A 20,320-nucleotide genomic window follows, 5' to 3' on the forward strand; every position below is an offset into this window, starting at 1 on the left:
CCGCGAATTTACTGCTTCGACGAAAGCTTCGACGATGCCCGCGGGCGAAATTTTAAGAATAGTCTCGACTCGACAGCTGACGTTTTTATGTCTCTTTGTCACTTCCTTTCTTCCTCCATGGGCGATTAAACATTTCTCAATGTGCGCCTGTCAGAGACTGTTTCGTCGTGTCTCGTCACTGTCGTAGAAAATTTCGTAAAATTGCAATTTCATCTCCACTCGTTTGTTCTTTATTTTCCTTTCGGAACACGTATGACGCATTCCTCCACGTCGGAAGTATTCTTTCTCCCATCACACGTAATACATTTCCACACGCGTTCTATCTTCGACAAATGATACACGTAATACATTTCCACACGCGTTCTATCTTCGACAAATGATACACGTGTACGTTTAAATCGCGCGGAGGATCTTAGCTCAATTACTCTAAATGCATAATCTTGCCTGATCTGCTCGAGACGGCGGGTGAAGCAAAAGGAGCGTAAAAGACAGGCTAGTCGGGATTAACCATCGCCGACGGAAGTTCTTAAGGGTTTACTTATATACCAACCGACTCGGAGAGAAAGAATGATACCAGAGTTGTTAGCTGTTACAAGATGAAATTTTCTTTTCTTTTCCCCCATATGTTTATCGTTCCACGTACGAAAATTATTCCAAATTGTTATAAGCCGTTCCTTGAAGACCGTTTCTTGCGCCTTTCAGGCGGATTTCATCCGAAAGGATTTTCATTCGAAGAATCTCGACCATTTCATTTGGTTCTAGAAGGAACCACAGGGGCGCCCCTTGATATTAACGACCATGGGTATAATCGGTGCATTTCCGGTTGTATTTCATGCGGTTATATCACCTGTTACGCCTGTCGCTTGGTTTGTCCCCGTTTCTCGAACACTGTTGACATTATTATGCGAATGTCCTTACAACAGCGAGAGCTGCTAATATTGGTAACGAGTACACGAGTACTATTGATTATCAATATCTGACGCTCTGCAATAAGAGGAATCACAGAGCAATATGCTAACTGGAAAAGAATTTCGGATTCTTCCTGCTGACGGGGGACAGAAATCATCCTGGCGTACGTCTACGTCTCGTTCCGTAATGTAATAAATGTCATTCGAGTCACCTGATGCACTTCCACACGACAGCTGGCCGATGTAAAGTGGAATTACCGGGATTTTCGAAATAAATTGGTTCTTGTACACTTTAAAAAAAATAACTTTGTCAAATGTCGAGATTAGAATCGCATCACGATGGCGACCAAAGGAAAAATATTTAATGACTGGTCTCGTTTCGTTTAACTCTCAGACGTAATTATTATCAGGAAATTACCTGATTACTATTCTTTTTCGTCAAAGTTTTCAAGTTTCGAAACATTGGCGAACGACGGGGGAGTTTGGGGGGGGGGGAGGAGGAGAATAGGTTGGCACGTCAGAAAGTTCAAAACCGAGGGAATGAATCAATTAAAGCCGGTTTCCTCTCCTGGCCGTCAATTTCCCAAGTGAAACGTGCGACTAATGTAGTAGGCTAGATAACCTACGCCGAGGAAATTTAATTCTGTAATGAACAATCACCATTGTTGGATCGATATCGTTAATCAAATGTTCAATTTGTTCTAACAAAAGTGACACGTGTTCCTTAATTATTCATTAAGAAGTTCACCATTAAATTTCACAAAATCGTAGAATCTGGCAGGGAGAAATAGCGACGAAAGAAAGAAGAAGAAATGAGAAAAGAGTCCTTGAGATTTTCTTTCGTGGCCACGGTGTGTCGAGAAGACAGACTCTGAGAATGTAAATTGATTAAAAAAGTGAAAGAAAAAAAAAAAAAAATGAAACGTTGCGTCGACGCATCGTTGGCTCTTAACGGGTTAATTTATATTTATAATAGATAGAAATTGTATATCGGTGTTCAATAAGCGGGTTAATTATGGAACGGCATATTCTTAAAAATAGCGCGTTAACTTTTCATCTTTTAAAGTTCTTTGTTCAATACGATTTAACATTTTCTTATATTCGCGTAAAATAGTTTGGCACGAAAGTCGACGATCAATAAATACGTATATTTTTTTAAACGTCATCAAAGTTTCGTTCTTTTCTAATGTACAAAATTATGAAAATTACGTAAACACAAGTCTTTCAAAGAAAATATCTTGCGATAAGAAAAAAAAAAAGGATTCTCTCTGGTATATTTTCTTTCATCGAGCTATCGTTCGAAATATAATTCCATAATCCGAAAATAAATAAATAATCCGAAAGAATCTACGAGGGAAAAATTCTATTTCACGAGCTACGTCCCGTGAATCTATATTTTTTTCCACAACGTTTTAACGCTCTTAAATAAGAAGATTCAATACAGACACCAATTATTCACGCGTTGCTTGTTAATGATTTTATAAAAATTTAAACTGAATCGCGTTCAATTCAAGGAAAATATAAGGCGAGGTAGATGCAAGAGCAGCGGCTTTTTAAAAATATTTTATACGCGGATAAATTTCGTTGCGTCGCCGTTGCAGAGAAACAGAGATGTTGCGATACCTTTCGAGATTTCTTCGAATCATCGCGCGATGATTCGAATAATTCAAACACTGGCGGTAGGCGTGGATTTTCTAAATATTTGGCCGAGTATGTTTATCGACATGTCCGTGCTGCCTATATACATATGAGCAAGTTAACGGGTACAAGCACATAGACGCAAGCGTATGCAACAAGGGTTGAGGGGAGGAAAGAGACATGGAAAGCGGATAGGTGGCCTGCTAGATCCGCCGCTAAAAATACACGTCGCAATAAACTCAAGGGTGACGTCCACTATATAGATACGACGTATTTAGCTGTCCTTAGTTATACTTTCATTCTTCTTCTTTCGAGTTGCCGTTTAAAAGAAACTTTCGTTTCACGGCGAGGCTAAATCTTGCGCCACGAGTCGCAGAAATCTTCGCAAAAGGTGAATCCCTCGTTGAATCAAGTGAGTGCACACAACCCGGGGGGAGGAATTTCTTCGTACGTTTCTCCGTACGTTCCTCGAAAGAAGCCGATTTGAGATTACATTTTAAAACGTGTATCGTATATTGCTCAGAAATAACCAGTGGCCAACAGTTGATGAAAGTTTGAAACGAAAATTTGACGATATTTAACGGGTATGATACATCAGAGACGTGAGATTTTTGCTTGATTAGGGAAATATATTTAAAAAATAAAAAGCATCGATTGGTTACTTACACATTACAAGTACCGATTAAGTTCACCGTAATACACGAAGCTTGACTATGCAAGTAAATGGATAACTTCCCAAGTACATAGTTTGTTGACATAGCGTATCTGGACTCTGCAGTGCGTCAGTTGATCGTGAGTAATTAATAACCTGTAACTCGAATTGCCTGCCTAAGTTCAAGACTTGGATGGATAGAATATGCGCGTAAAATACACGATACTACAAATTTTCAACTGCAATTAATTTTGGTCTAATCCAAATTGTAACTGAAATGGTCCGTATAAAATTTACACTTTTCTGAGTAGTTCATACCAGATATTTTTTTTATTGTTGTTCAGAGATTATTTATGCAGCAGAGATTATTTTCTGATTGGAGTAGTATATTACTCCAGCAAGAAGACGAGCAACTGTTTTGTAGCATAGAAACTTTCGAAGAAATAATTCTAAAGCATCCCAATGGATGACTCTGATGAAGCTCATTTAGAATGAATAGTCGGGAAAGTAGTTTCAGACGCTCCAGGTCAGACTTCGCCTCGTTTGTCCCACTGGAATGTTTACAAGTCCCACAAATGTTCACTGAAAATGTATAAAGTTTATTTTGAACGTGCCGCATCGTTCCAAAAATATGCAAGTTTCACTACGAAGATTCATACAGTATCTTTTGAAACGTATCTTCGTGACATGACTTTGCAATAGAGTGCCACGTGTCGTCTTGCAACATCTTTTAAATTATTACATTTCCTTGTTCTAAATTATTACAACCGTAGAACGCATTATACGACATACATTATCAATCGAAAAATTAAAATTAATTAAATCTAGGACTCGGGGTTTGTAATTTTTCGTAGTATTCGAAATGGACCAAAGTATGAAACGTTTTATATATTTTAAGCATGAAGGATTGAATTTTATCGAATATAAAACAAGGTTACGTTAATTAACGTTAGCGTTATCCAGGACCGATAATGTTTAAATAGAAAGCCTCTAGCGGAATTTTTGTTCCGTGAAATCACACAAGTTTGAATTTTATTGTTGAAACGTACCATTTCCACGCTTCTCCCTCAATGATTCTATACTAATAGCCATACTGACGTCAAACATTTAAATATCCGCATTTTCATTAAAAGAAAGTAACAAAATTTCTGGAAAATCGTTAGAAATATGAACTAATTAAAATGGAGCAATTACCTTATTATATCATTCAATTATTATAACTAGAATGCATTTGAACCTAAATAGAAATTTGTTTTATTTACTTTTTTACGTAGGTTTTCATTGTGTATTCACTTCCACTTCTAGTTTTTCAATAAATCCGCATCCCAATTGTAACATTAAAAACCATTTCTGTGGCTTTTAATATCTTACTTTTCATTGAAACATTAAACGAATATCCTTATCAAAGTTCATTCAGTGCGAAATAGCAATGCACGGAGGAGTAGTAACAGTCGAGTAGTAAAGCCGTGAAACGAGAGCTAATAAAATTCGCGTAACTTTATTCTTCTCTCCCATTCGCTACGCATCGACTAACGCTAACACCCACGCCTTCCAGCTTTCAATTTTCTCAAACAATCTTCTCGTACTGTCTGCGTACGTCTATATTTTATCAATTTCAAATCAATACCCGCGCTTCGTATATTTTCAGTGAATTTGCCAATTGAGCGAAGGGATGATCGTTCGGTTCAGTTGCAAACTGAATGCCCTCGAATAAAATCGAATGAAATTGGCATCAACAGATTGTGACATGTCGGCTCAGTCGATGGCATCTACGCAAGAGAACGAACGAAATCGTCGATCGTCCAGTTACAATTTCGATCGAGCGATCACTCGCGCGGACGATACGTCGTCGGTTCGCGAGCCGTCTCTAGATTACTGCCAGCGAATGGACAGTTGCTACACGTTGTGCCCTTCGGACGATCGTAGGTCTTTTCACCCACGTAGCCCCGATGCAACCGGCTTCCAGTTGGACGAGCATTTAGCCTTTTATTTGTCGAGCCCTGACGACGAGCCGCGGCCGAATGCTCCTACCCGCACAAAAACCAGTAACTCGAAACAGGCCAGAAACAATTCGGAACTGGATCAACGTTCCAGTCGTCGTTCCAGCGTGCAATCTAGCCGCTCGAGGACAAACAGCTGCAGCAGGCCAACGTCGTTAGGTAGGAGACAATTGGGTCATCAGACTTTTCGATCGATGAGAAACGCACGTAGTTCGTTACCGTTTCGCGTCTGGTGACGTAACACAGCGATTTCGGGGCTCGCCGATTTCACTTCCTTGGTTGTTTGTTCAATCGAAATCGGATGTTTCGCAAGTCTGTTTCTGCGTCTCGCAATGAAAGAACTTCGGCAAACTTTGAATCGATTCGCCGAACACTGTCGTGCGAATCGATTCGTTTTGCAAATGTTCCCGCTTATAAAAGTCGAGTCGGGTATCGCTTACACCTGATATACGATGTCACACAAGTGGTGGTATAACCGGCCAGAAGGTGGTTCTATAAAAATATGTTGCGATTTCAGATTCCTCGAGGAGATCGATTTTGAAAAATTGCCAACTAAAAAAATGTAGAATAAAATTTTATTATTCGAAGGAGGTAGATTTCGAACGTTTCTGGTTAAAAATTAGCTAACACGTGCTTTCGATTTACAAATTTTTCACTTTTCTGCAAACAAAGCATCTTCTGAGAGAGAAAAAAACTGTACTCCACGTTTTCTACGTATTTCTGTAGGTAAAGTACCATTCTGTTGATCGTTCACTTCTATCCAGTCCAAAATTAGCTAAATTCATATACACGACAAACTTTCAAATTCGATTTTTTCGAAAACAAAAATTCTACAAAAATTTCACAGAAATAGATATTTTGTTTTATATAAAAATATCTTTAAATACGATGATACAATGTATTAATTCATCTGATTGTATTCTTTCCTTTTAACTTATTCCTTCTCGTGTTGAACAATCTCCTTTTCGGTTGTAATTACCAGTTGCGTGACACTTCGCGGAACGTTTTAAACATCGAGACGAAACAAACAGCAAACGTCGGGAAAACGTAAGACACGCGAAAGGGAAAAACATAATGACACAAGGAAAAATCTTCAGGCAATGGTAGGAGAGGTAGCTCGAGTAGAAGGACGAAAACACGAAGAGGGAGCACAGCTCGTAGAAAGGACTCTGTCAGGCCATTGAAAGCGGAAGCGAAGGATCCACTGAAAGTTCTGGAAGATGCTCGAACTTTGGAGCAGGCAAGACGTCATCGAAGGATCGCTATGATCGTCCTGGGGACGTTTCTTTTCCTTTTGGCAGCTTCGATTCTCGTGGTGGTGGTTACGCTAACTCACAGCACATTCTTGAGTCCGGCTATCGGCTCCAAGGAACTTGCTGAGCATCGAGCTCAGACGTAAACTATCACACTTTCAAATATTATATTTCCCCGTCTTTATGGTTGTTCGGAATGAACTCTACTTTTGTCAATGCTGTAGTATCTCTACCATTTCGAAGCTGCATGTTCGAGATCAACGCATTTGAGTGCTTGGAAGTTTGATACGATGGGCATGCAACGAATTAAAAGTGCATTCATCCTTAAACACATATCTTTTGATTATATTTATTCGGTATAAGTCTGATAAATAAATTTTTTTTTATTATCGAATTACATATATACACAGTACTCTAGCGCCCTCAAAGAGTTAAAGATTGGTAATTAATTTATTCAGATTTTCTTCCGATGCAACATCTAATCTAATCAATTTACAACAATATCGATTCTCCAGTAACATACATAAGAATAGATGTGCGTAATAACAAATTTCAAATTAATTGACGATGTACGTTTCTAATTGGTTTCAGTGCGCAGGGAAAACGAGGAATTGTTGAATTCGCTCAACCGAGTTTTCGTAACCGAAAATACGACGATTCCTCTCTAAAGAAGACGTTCTAAAAGAGCGGCCTGTTTTGATGCGCCTTTCGAAGAAGTTTGGCAAGACGGAAGAGGAAAAAGCGGGGAAGTTTTCGCAACGGGAAACTGAAAACTTTCAAACGCCAGGATCAGAGATCGTTTCTTTTTCTTTTTCTTTTTTTTTTTTCTTTTCTTCAAAAAGCAGAACAAGTTTTATTACTATTTTATTTCATCTGAGACGTGTGGCGGGCTGAAATGGCTGAATTTAATTTGTCAATGCCAACGTATAAGGTATAAGGCTAATTTGTCGACTCGGCCGATAGAGTGCGAACTTCGAACTAAGTCCGTGACAAGATTGGGTCGACGCCTATAAAATTTAACCTCGTTGTTTCAAAGGTACGTCCAACCTCTCTTATTCATTGAATTATTAAGTATAATTCGAAGGGCATTCTCGGGAGGAGTCGGGGTATATAATTGCGTCGAGGAATGGGGGAAGAAAAAAAAAAAAGAATAGATCAAACAAAATGATAAAAGTCCTCAAAAAGTTACTTGCGACTATTATAATAAAGTACGTCGCTCTTGTTAGCCCGTTTATTGTTGTTGGCGCGGCAAATGGATGACTATGTGAGCTTTGTTGAGAATGTATGAAACTGTGCCGTACGTTTGTTCAATACACGAAAAAAAAAAAAAAAATGAAAAAAAATTTTATTCCGAATAAAAAAAATGTAATCCGACACGTTTCGCGGAATAGATTTCGAAGATCGATCCTATACCGTATATCGACAACGAAGAGAAAAATGTTTAAAAGATGTTCGTGGACTTCGATTTAAATCCTTGTTGGAAAAAGAAATCAAAAGATATCAGTATTTCTGTAACTTTGTCGTTGTTGTAGATGCGTGCGAATGACAGCCTGTTGTAGATATTTCCTTATATTTATCTTTATCTCAGATATTGCGTTAGTGAACAGGATGATATGAAAAATGAATAATGTTATTTTAGTTTCTTAATTCTCTGACGGGCGGGCAAAAGACTATGATTCAAGTTTCAATGAAATAATATAAATTATTATTTTCGAAACAATGATGTTTAAATATTCGTGGCAGGGGTAACTTATCAAGTTTCACGACTCACGACACTGCACATTAAATTTAAATATTGCAAGTGCTTGGTTTCTGCAAATTAACAATTGTACTTCTTTACTCGATCGTCAGAGAATTGCACGATACTTGATTAAAGTCAGTTTCAATTGTGATTTTCTAGCTTCAGCAAGTGTTACGATAATCCACGCGAAATATTTAACGAATAAAGGATAAAATTATAGATTTATCTATTTCTTTTTTTCTTTTTTTTTTAAATTATTGACATTTCGATTGTGTAGATAGTTAGGTTCACGTAGATTACGTATTTTCATTATAAAAGTCTTCCACATTAGGGGAAATTAACGTGACAAATAGCTGTTACGAAGAGAAATTGCTCGATTCCTTTTTCCCAAGGAAAATACTCATGACAGATCTTTCGAATCAAATATTTATTACGAAACATTGATTGTTAGGAGGATAACCAGAGTAATCGTTGTTGTCAATTGTTTGTACGATACAAACTGACGGATGTTGCGAGAAATGGGCGTGCATTACGGAATTATATTATCCTAATATTTCAAAGGAGGAAAGTGAAGCAAATGTTGGACTTTATATTAGCAAGAATATTGTCACGATTTTAAAAAAATTTTCGTATTCGAAATCTATTGATCCTAGATCGATAAGAATTTTTCTTACAAAAAGGTCGAAGAAATTTTTATTATTTTTCTCCTATGAATTTATACATATATTTTAATACAGAATCAATTTTCTGTAAATAACTGTACGAAATAATCGTAACAATTTTCTTGACCGTTGGATCGCAATATTGTATAACGATTAAACGTAATCGAAGTTGAACGAAAGAATACAAGTATAATGCCTGGGATGATAAAATCTATCAGTGTATGTGTAAAATTGTTTGAATTTTGTTTGAAAATCAGTTTAATGAACCACTTTGTCCATAAGATGCATATCAACGTTGGCTGCGTACCAATGAAGGGAATAACTTTGTCGAATAACTGTGTTATTCGATGAAAATGAATCTTATCCATACCAGAATTTCTTACAATTAGCGCTGTTTCAGATTTAGTCGCGATCGAGGGATGAATTTGATCCTTGGCAAGCGTTAGTGTTTCATCGTTTGGCTACAATGTAAGCTGTAGTTTTTTGAGACCTCGCCTTTAATAGAAATAATAATTTAACACGTAACACTTTAATTAAATGTAACTCTGAATTTTTCGCCAATGATAAGAAATCGTAAACCATAGGAAAAAAGAAAAGAGGAAAAAAGAGAACAAACAAACTTTCTAAGTAACGATTAATTGATAAACGTCGAAACGATGGATCGAAACGATGTCGTGCGAGAGGAATTAATTATTAATCAACGTAAAGCGGGAGTATTTCTTCCGATCGATGAAAATCGATCTTTCGTGAATTTCAACGTGTGCGAAACGTAACACGCGTGCATGTAGTTCCGCTCAATTCGAACAAGTCGAAATGAAAATTGATTTTTTGACGCGATACGTCATTAATTTGGATTCTACGTGTACACAATCGCTACTGATCGAAAATTGAAAACGATATCAATGAAGAATGATACACATATATATATAAAATTTGTTGCACAAAGAGTAAAAAAAAAAAAAAAAGACATTAAAATAATCATGTCGAAATATGAACGAATTGTAAAGAATAATATTTATTAGATTATAATTCACACGTACTTTGTAATGTCGAATAATACGCGTTACTAGAGATTAATTACATACGTTATATGAATATTTAGTTTAGCATAAAATATTTAGCAGCCGCGCACTATTGAAATGATAACTAAGCATAATAATTCGATAAATGAATCGTTTTATCCATCGACACTCGACCAATTTCTATCTCGTCAATTCTTGTCTTTTACGCCGAATTATCAATTTTGCTAATATACTATTTCTCTTATTATTCTAAAGGCAGCCGTCCTCAAGAAATGTTGCTCTTCTCAGGAGACGGAGAGGTCAGACAGGCAAGCTTGTATCGCGAGATTCGAAATTAAAGATCATATTCAGGGAATATTGTTGATGGTATAAATCTCGGACGTGTAAGTACATTTTTTTTTCCCCTCGACGTTGCAGTGTTAAATTGCTAAAAAATTATGGACTTTATTTTGTTCCAAATAATTTGTTTTCAATTAGATGTAATAGTCGACTTTCGGATACACCTAAACGTTCGAGTCATTCGACATTATCTTTATTCTCGTGAAAGAGACTCTCTGAATATGAATCTCAGCGCCTTTTATTGAAATTGTTCAATAGATAAGTTAAATAAATTAAATTTACAAATTAAAGCACTCTTTGAAGGAACGTTGTATAGAAAACAATGGCCGATTCCCGAGGTGTAATATCGAAAAGCTTTCGAAAATGTATTTGCGTCGCACAATCCATCATCGACCCTGCTCGTCGATCTTTTTCCCCCAATATCTACGTAGGATTAGGTGATATATCTTGAAAGAGGCAAGAGATCATTGATTTCGTAAGAAGGCATTTTTAACTGCTCTTCTTTGTACGAAACTTCGACTAATTCAATCGCGGCGAGTTCAACTCTCGATTACCCGTTGCACTTTATTAGATGATAAATAAAATGTTGTTACGAACAGCGAGAGTATAATTATCGGTACTTATGCGCTATAGAGTTATGCTATAGAGTTACAACTGTAATCGTAGATCGTTCATACTTCTTGGCCGGCATTGTCAAGACAATTTCGCGGTCAATATGTTTAGTAGGTCATTGCCATAGATATTTGTCGCGCGTATTTTCTAAAAAAAAAAAAGAAAAGAAAGAGGCAAGATCCGTTTTTCTACTTGAAATCGATCCGGACGTTTTCGGTGTTACAAGTGTCGCTCAATAAAATTTTAGTTGCTGATTTCCGAAATGGAACGCAATTTAATATCAAGTAAGAACGAGAGAATAAATACAGTACTTCTTGGAAGAGTGATCGCAGAGAGAATATTTTGATCGCGATCAATCAACCGAGATAATCTACGTGGTACTATGAATTCCATTCGAGCAAATAACAACGCTGATCGTTATAACGATCTTTCTTTGTTGTAAGCTTTCCTGTAACAGTTTTATACGGTGACACAATTTCATATGCGCACCTACGCTAGTTATATTGACAAATTGAACGTGTTATGTCGTACATATATGACTGTACGTGTGACGCTAGTCCGAGTATTCCCAGTGGGCTTCGTGATGACCGGCACCTGCCCTACTCGCCACTCGAGGAATTCTGAAATTATTCCTTTCGTGCAATAAATACCTACATCCGCTGACCTGATCTACTGTCCAACTGTTTAGGAATTTAAAGCTTGCCAAGTAAGAAATTTTATTCTGACTGGTAGATGTTGGAATTTACTTTCCTCCCTCTTTCTTACTCGCTCATTCTTTCCTCTCTATTGTTTCACATATAGCGAATCGTTACTCAAATCGAACATAATACTTACGTGACGACAGGAAGAAAAACTTTCACGTGATCACTTATGCCAGGGGTACTGTACATTATACACAGACGTATACGAAACGATTTTCACTTCTTTCGTAAATTAATAGAAATCGACATAAATTTCTATGATAAAACGAAAGTTTCGATGAAAATAATATTACTCGCTTTGTTAATTTATAGAGATCATTCATTATAATATAATTTCGCATGTTAAACCTTTCATTTATGATTATGATTGAATATTTGTAATATCTGTAATAACATTATGTGCGCGCGCGTATGTGTGTGTACGTGGGAATGATTCGAGTATAAAAAAAATCCTCTTAACGTATTCTCAACAGTTTCAACTCAGAGGAAATGCAGAGATGTGGATTAAATAATTTGGCCTAACGTGGACAGTTTCTGCCGTTAATTTCATCTTCCAACGAGTGTGAATCTGAGCAATTGAGAAGAGCGATGTCGTTGCTTGATGTACAATATAAACACGTATATACAGAGTGTTATAAAAAAAAAAAAATAAATAAATAAACATCTGAAACTTTGACGACTTTCTGAAATTAAAAAAGTATTAAAAAAGTGCTGAATGATACAATGAGAACAATCAATCACACTTCCAGATTCTTCGCTTTCTCTACATTATCTGACAGGTATGCATTTTTTATTTATCGTTGTAATTTCGCAGAAAATTAAAAACTGATTTCGTTACTCTAACGTCGAGACCTTTTTTCATTCCTCTCGGTGAGTACAATAAGCACTTGAGCTTTTTATAACACTCTGTATATTCTCAACGCGGTCAGATTAATAACGTAGTCGACACGGTGACGTAGGATTGTTAGTCGTTAATAGCGTGCACATTCACATGAATAAATTACCATCTCGATCGGTTGAAATTTGTAAGTAACGATTATTCTGTACCTTAAACTTTACTTTTATTATTAAATTCATTACTGTTCGTATGTTAAAGTAGAAGAACGAATAAAAGTCGGCAATGAAAAGAATGTTGAACCTTCGCGTAAATCTGGATCAAGTTTCTTAAAATGGTAAATTAATGTTGCAGATTTCAGTACCATTAATTAGATGAGACGTACATCGTTTTTCTTTTTTTTAATTAATCTTGGACAGAGATTCTCGCCCGTTCTAATCACTATCCAGTACTACATCTCGAAGAGGCATATTGAAAATGCATAATTGGTATCTTTCTTTGCCAACGAAATTTAATTACATTACACGAGATTACGCTCGCGAAGTTTTACAAATGCCATCTGATTGCTTTTGTAATTATGATAATAATAATCGATAACGCATACGTAGGATAAAATAATATAACATAATATACAATAATGAAAGAAACAATAATTGCTAAGGAAAAAATGTTTAGTTTTATATGTCCAGAATAACCCTGTTCCTACGTCGCCAAAATGTTCACAAGTGCAAAGCCAAATACCATTATAACAATATGTAAGATGATCGCAATGAACTTTCAAGCGAGCAGTCTATGTTGGAGACAACGTGTGTGCCAAAGTCGTTATTGTATCGAAATAAAATTTGCATAAAGCATCAGTTTTTCCTTCAATAATCAAAATGTGGTGTGTGTGTATGTGTGCGTGTACGCGTGCCTGTATGTGTTGCATCGCATGCATACTTTTTGTGTAATAAATAAGAAAATATGCCGATTTATCGCTCAGAATGCTCGACATACACACATATGTCGTATTACGAAGATAAGGAAAAAAGAAAAGGGAACTACTGTGGCGAGTGTTATGCGAGAGTTATTTCTAGTACGTCTAAATTGCAAGATGATTAATTTTTCATGCTTTATTCCTCCCGCTTGTGTCTTCCTTTAGAGCTAGAAAAATGATCAAAAGTAACGTAAAAAAAAAGAAGTTGTTCATTTATTATGAATTTTTTATGTTATCCCATTTTGTATGATATTTCGATGGTTGGAAATTTTTTGTTTCTATTCTTTTGTATTCTATTTTCCGCTATAAAAAGATGAAATATATATATATATATATATATATATATATATATTATATAATATATATTATATATTATATATTATATGTATTATATATTTATTTGAAACATTTTAAGTAGCCAGCGTCAAGTATCACAGATTGTAATAACCTTGCGATTATTCTACGCAAAGTTAGAATGTTGAAAATATAAAAGTCTAATTACCGTATATGCTAGTATAGCATATTATACATTTTCCAATAAAATATTGGCCGAAACGTAGGTTTCGAGATCTTAACAACAAAGAAACGAATTGTGTATGATTTAATACGAATACGAATCGTATCACGTATGTAATAACACAGCATGATCTACGATTGTATTTAATACAACAGGCATAAGCAGAGGGATTTATCTTAGGAATTCATAATAATAATAATCTCGATAATGAGATATGTATCATACTGACAATGTTGTAAGATGTTAATGAATGAAATATTAAGGTTTATGTTTCTATATTGTAATAACATTTATGTATAATGGTTATTATGATGCGAAAAATATACATACTAGTTGTCCACGTTTGCGTTACGTTTCGTTGTTTCCTATTTCAACTTATATTTCCATACCTGCTAGATTTCGTGCCTATAACATATCTATATTCGTATTTACATTTCAACTCTGAACGATGGAAAGGGATGAAGTGGTAAATAAAAAAAAAATTATCAATTACTTTTTAATTCAATTAACAACGTTTATTGTCAACGTAAATTGCAAACTTCTACATTGCAGAAATCTATACGAAATACATTTTGAGTCTTACACCCTGCCTTAAAGGGACTTGTAGAGAGTCGTGCAATTGCGTGAACATCTTAGAATAAGAATAAAACTTTACAATAAGTACATTCATTATTCATTGCATATATTATTTACAAGTGGATAGATGAATCGTCTACGTATAATATAACGCGTGTGCTAACATCGATTCGATCGTAAAGTTATTCGACAATAAAATCACATGTTTCACATATGCAATGTAATATATAAAATATGTTGTTGCCTCTCATTAACGATGTTAATAATAAGAGATATTTAATTGTAATCGGGCCGATTATATTCTGCGCCGAAGCTATTCTTATAGTAATATGTTTCACCCTGCCTGAAAGGGATAAATAAAGTTAGTCATGCTACGGTGCTCACCTAAATCCATCTTGCATCAGGGCCATTGGTGCGCGGAATTCATAATACTCGCGATAATATTCGCGACGCGCTTTCGATGACATTTAGTTGCATAATTTTTCTTGCACCCTGCCTGAAAGGGAAATAAGATGGTCCTAATCGCCAAACTAATCACAAGGAACATTTCAGAATTTTCATATTTAATCCATAGATTAGTCTAATAATACCTCGAGCAAATTTTTCACACGCAAAATCAATTTAAAGTAGACTGCATTTTAATTAAACTGTGCTAAGATCGTATCGATTGAATTGAAAAAGTTAATTGCTTCTATATATAGAGAGTATTGTGCATCCTGATAATCTATAGATTAAATATTTTTCATATAAATTTGATAATCTCGTTCGTTTTTTAAATCTCCCGTTACAATAAATCGCAGCATAAATCTGAGCATTTTCTCGTAGTGTGATTTCGGTTTGGCGATAAATAAATATGCGCTTCACGATTAATTAATATCTATCAGTCTCAACGTTTAACCCTGCCTAAAAGGGAAAGAAGGTGGTCATGCGAGTGTGCTCTTTACACAATTGGGGCCATAATGCACTCATAATACGACATAATTTCTGAAAATCTTTTCAGAACTAATTTTCAGAAATCATGTGTAACAAAAATTCGCATTTTGTTCTCCTTGGGAATTACTTCGGTCACCATTAGATCTCATCGTATATTTCTCGCAAATAATCTACTTAAATGCAATAGAACTCCGTTTATATTTATTTGTACCAAATATTTTTGTTGACAACCCGATTAAATGAACTCTTACTTTCTATTATGCAAAATCACATCTCTCACTTAAATTATCAAATTCGTATAAACGGAGTTCTACTGTAATCGATTGCTGACAAATATTCACGTAAGTTCGACTTGATATTTCCTCGTTTCCATTACCTTTATTCAGGATGACGTACGATAGAACTATTTGGCCAAGTGATATATGCGGTACCTGTGTGTGTTTCTATTATAGTAATCCGATTTATTAAATGGACTCACCAACGTGCTTTGCCGATCAATGATGAAATCTTAATCGAAATGTTCTTCGACAACCTTGTTACTCTGACCGAAGTAAACAGTTCATTCACATGGAATATAAGGGCCCTCGCTTAAAAAAAAAGAAAAAATCTTACAGCCTAAATTATTATTTTAAAAATGCAGAGAATATGTTTCTTTTTTTTTTTTGGAACATTTCACGTTCCTGTATTAATAGCAGTAAGAGTTATCCATTCGATTGAAATTTGACAAATGGCCTTGACGTTGCTCGAGTTTAAAATAAAATCAATTCGAGTCTAACACCAGGAATATACTTAACACGAGCATTTGTCTTGCAGATTTCGCAGAATACGTGGAAGACTTGCTTAAGAAAGAAAGATATCTAAAAAATTTTCAGCATTTTCGTTGAAACGATGGTTTATCATTCCTTCCGAATATTTTAAAAATTTAATACCAATACCAATTTCACAGACTTTTCGCGGCGTCAATCTCGATTTTATAATATGATAAATATATTGTTAATCGTATCAGACTTACTTGATAATCGACAAGTATCGGAACCATCGTTTCATTGTTTACTTTACTGGTTTAAGCTATTGTATTAATATGAATTCCCCGATCACTTTTTCTATTTTTTTTCAGCTTTCTCTTTTTACAGTTCAGTTCCTCTTGTATCTCTAGCAACGATTTCCCCTTGGTTTCTGGGACCATGAAGAATATAAAGACGATTCCAAGGAAGCAGCTAACAGCGAACCAACCGAAAGAGGTATAAATACCGCAAGAATCGGAAATGACTTGATACATTTTTGAAACAATGAACGCCAACAAGGATGCCCACATGTTTGCTATAGATACTGCAGCTCCCTTGACGTTAGTCGGGAAAAGTTCTCCAAGCATCATGTAGGCCAAGGGATTTAAACCTAATGCGATAATGAGTTCGTAAAATATGACAGAGGCATGAAGAACCCAACCAAAACCGGTCATGTCTATCGACATGTACTGTTTTAACAGATAAAACGCCCCAGCGATAGTTAAGGACAATCCACCGAGTAAAGTAGTGACGAGAAGCAGTGGCCTCCTTCCTAATTTGTCAACCAAAGCTGCCGCACCGATACCAGCTACCAACTGAAGAACACTTAGAACGATCACCGCTATTCCAGCGGATAAACCTGTATCAGCCTCCTCGAGAATTTCTTGAGTATACGCTTCTATAGCGCCTAAACCACTGAATTGCAGAACTAGCTGAAGGCCGAAGCTGATTACTACAGCTCTTCTGTTACCTGGAGTGTCGAACAGATCCCAAATGTGTCCCTTGTCGCTGAGATCGCGGATCACGGTCTTTTGTATTTGTTCGATGTCTTCCTCCAGCTGATCCTCCGTTGCGTATCTCTTCAGACGCTTCAGGCTGTTCATCGCTCTATCCTCGTGATTTCTCATCAACAAATAGTAAGGAGATTCTGGCATCCAGCTGAACGTCAGGAAGAAGATTACAGGGATTATAACGCAGCTGTATGCCAGACACTCGTACGACACGAAGGGGCCAACTGCGTGAGCGTACAATTCGCCGAATGTTACCATTAATTTGATGAAAGAGCCCAGGGATCCTCGGATCTCTTTATCGGCGATTTCACCGATGTACATGGGACAAATGACGTAAGCCACGCCAAGCCCTATGCCGCTGATGAATCTTGAAATGTAGAGAACATACGGACTCCAGGCTGCGATGATCAAAATCCAACTAACAGTCAGTGGTATCCCCGCTAATAGGAGGCACGTTTTACGCCCCAGCCGATCTACGATGAGGCCCGCGATGATATTGCCAGGTATCGAGCCGAGGAGAACGAACGAAGCGATCCACGAGGCATCGTCCGATGTTATTGGCATATGGGAGTCCGGAGACTTTAATTTTGGTAGTATCGGTGATGTCCAGCCTATGTGAGAACCGGAAGTTGCCATAGATAGGGTGGCTAAGGGAAAAATAAGAACACAAAATGAAATAAATAGCGAATTTATAACTTGACTCGCAACTAATCTCGCATCGATATTGTTACTTTTTAAATTGTTTCTCATTAAATTAGTAATTTTGACATTAAATAATGATGATTAAGTATCATTAAGTGTCAGTCAATTGAATGATGATCATTTTGAAGTAGAATTAAGCAATATGAATGAAATGAAAACAACAAATAAAAATAAAGGTATCTATATTTTGATCTTGTTTTTTTATCAAATTAAAATTAAATATTTTATATATTAAAGTAATGATAGTTATTAAAATAATCCTGAAATTTGAAGGTGTTACCTTGTTAATATTTCTTCGATGAAAATGATACATACAAATATTACAACACGTTAGTTTTAATTTGAAATTAAATTAATTAAATTTTTCTGAAAATACATACTTAATAATGAATTTATATATGTCGGCAACTCATTAACTACAGTTAATGAACAACGTAATGTCATCAGTGTAACATCAATATTACAATCCTTTTAATCAGTATAACTAACAAAATGCGACTATTGTGAATTGAATGTTGAAATGAAACATTTAATTTCTTTCTTTAACAATGGTTTTTAATTACCTGTAATCGCTGCTAAATATTGCGGCCACCACTTGATGCGCGATTTGTTCATCCTTCTTATTTCTTCTTTTACGGACTGAAATATTTAACATATATAAAATGAAAAATTATTCATTAAATTCTATTAAGTATAAATAAAATGAAATAAAAATCCGATATTTACAGAGATAGCGATGAAACACGACGATGCCACCAGAAAGAACGACGGTTTTGCGTTGGCGTTCTTCGTACCTCTTTCTAAAGCATTATAGACAGAATGGGAACTTGATCATGATGTACTACATTTTATATGTCGGTTTATCAGTTTCCCTGTTATCACAATCGAATCTTGTGCACACTCCACTTTGCGACTAGTGAAACCCATTGATGTTTTCACAAGCACGGAAATAAAAAGTAAGAAAGCTCCGCTTTAAAAGCGAGAAAGAGAGAATTTGAGAAGGTACACGCTTGAGGATATGCTTGAAGTATTTATGACTATTCCTTCAGTTATTTACTTCTTTAAACGCCAGATACAATCCAATGTGCTACTCAGAATTTAAATATTGTTGGATATTGTTAATTGAACGATTTATTTAAGAATGAAAATTTCAAAAAATTTAACGAAAAACTTAAGTATTAAATACATATTAATTATAAATGTGAATTGTTAAATTTCTTTTAATGTAGTTTCATAAATCAATTGCTATATATTCGCGAATAAATTAATTTTTATATAAATATATTGATCATTATCGCCTCTAAAGATTTCTCTTTCTTTCAAAACGCGGATAAAGTGGCTGTACATTTTTTTTCTTTTTTTTTTTTTATTAACAGTATCAAAATAAAGGCATCGTTAAAAAATACCAGAGTGAAATGAAATAAAATACACAGTGCTCTCCTTTAAGCATCGACCGTCCTGACGTTCTACTGACTCTCGTTGCATTGATGAAAATACACACCGTGTACACAGCACTTTGAAACTATGAAATTTTAATAATACCACTTCTATGAGAAGTTGCCGTTTATTTATAAACATAAATAGTCTATTTATAGATATAAAATAATAGTCTATATAACTAGAAACATAATGTAATATTTATTTGATATTATAAAGGAACAAAAATATTCAAGAATATAGTAACATAGTATTACAATTGTTAAATAGAGACATTAAGATTGTAAACATGAGACACCGAGATTTAAAGAAAATTGATAACGAATCCAGCGGTTACGAAATATTCCAACATGTGTGCTATTCAATAATAACCAAAGCTGAATAGTTAGTGGAGTGTATAATATTTATTACATAGAATTTAGGATTACGTATTATTAGAATAGCCTAATTACTAAAAATATTTATTGAAGAATAAATCTGAAAGCTACAGGTCTAGAAAGAATCTTCTATTAAAGAAACGAAAAACAAATGTACGCTATCAAAAATTAAATTTGCATTGGAAAAAGAAGGCTTCAATGCAGAAAATAACAGAATCCAAGTATTTCCACTTTAAAACTTGCAGAGATGATTTCTAACTGTTTTGACAGATCGTTCTAAATCTTGTCGAACAGTTTTACGAGAGTACAATTGTCATGATGAAATTCTTCTCAAGATACCGTATATCAGCAAAAGTAAAGTACACAAATTAAATTTTACACAACTGAAATATATACAAAATATGTTACTAAAGGTAATACTAAAAGTAATCGGAACAAACTAATATTTTAAAACGAATACGAAATAAATATTTTTAAGAAATGTTATTTTTCTGTTGTCAGTCGTTATGGTCTTAATTATTATTACATTTATTAGTTCATTATATTGTATATGCAGTTTCTCAAGTTCATTAAAAATGTAACTTGTTATTATCTTATAAATTCATATTTTATATATTCATGTTATATCTTATAAATTCATGAAT

At 35.1% G+C, this 20,320-nt stretch overlaps 2 protein-coding genes across 3 annotated transcripts in view; one reads left to right on the top strand and one right to left on the bottom strand.

Moving 5' to 3' along the window:
- LOC122529216 (lateral signaling target protein 2 homolog) overlaps positions 1 to 13,386 on the top strand; it is a 31,579-nt gene extending 18,193 nt beyond the window's left edge. The window contains exons 4-5 of one of the 2 annotated variants that reach the window (XM_043655071.1): positions 6,296 to 6,593; positions 7,043 to 13,386. In XM_043655071.1, coding sequence (XP_043511006.1) covers positions 6,296 to 6,593; positions 7,043 to 7,133 — 389 coding nt within the window. In that variant the 3' untranslated portion in view covers positions 7,134 to 13,386. The remainder of the gene's footprint in view (positions 1 to 6,295; positions 6,594 to 7,042) is intronic. The other variant, XM_043655070.1, reaches the window with a different exon arrangement.
- Positions 13,387 to 15,736: 2,350 nt separating this feature from the next.
- On the bottom strand, positions 15,737 to 18,704 carry LOC122529240 (facilitated trehalose transporter Tret1-like). Its single transcript, XM_043655134.1, has 3 exons — positions 18,589 to 18,704; positions 18,426 to 18,501; positions 15,737 to 17,807 (listed from the first exon to the last, which is right to left on the bottom strand). The coding sequence occupies exons 2-3, from the start codon at positions 18,475 to 18,477 to the stop codon at positions 16,429 to 16,431; spliced, it is 1,431 nt and encodes a 476-aa protein (XP_043511069.1). The 5' UTR covers positions 18,478 to 18,501; positions 18,589 to 18,704; the 3' UTR covers positions 15,737 to 16,428.
- Positions 18,705 to 20,320: the final 1,616 nt, after the last annotated feature.

This window comes from Frieseomelitta varia, unplaced genomic scaffold (assembly GCF_011392965.1).
Source record: "Frieseomelitta varia isolate USP_RPSP 00005682 unplaced genomic scaffold, Fvar_1.2 scaffold_281, whole genome shotgun sequence".
NCBI lineage: Eukaryota > Metazoa > Arthropoda > Insecta > Hymenoptera > Apidae > Frieseomelitta > Frieseomelitta varia.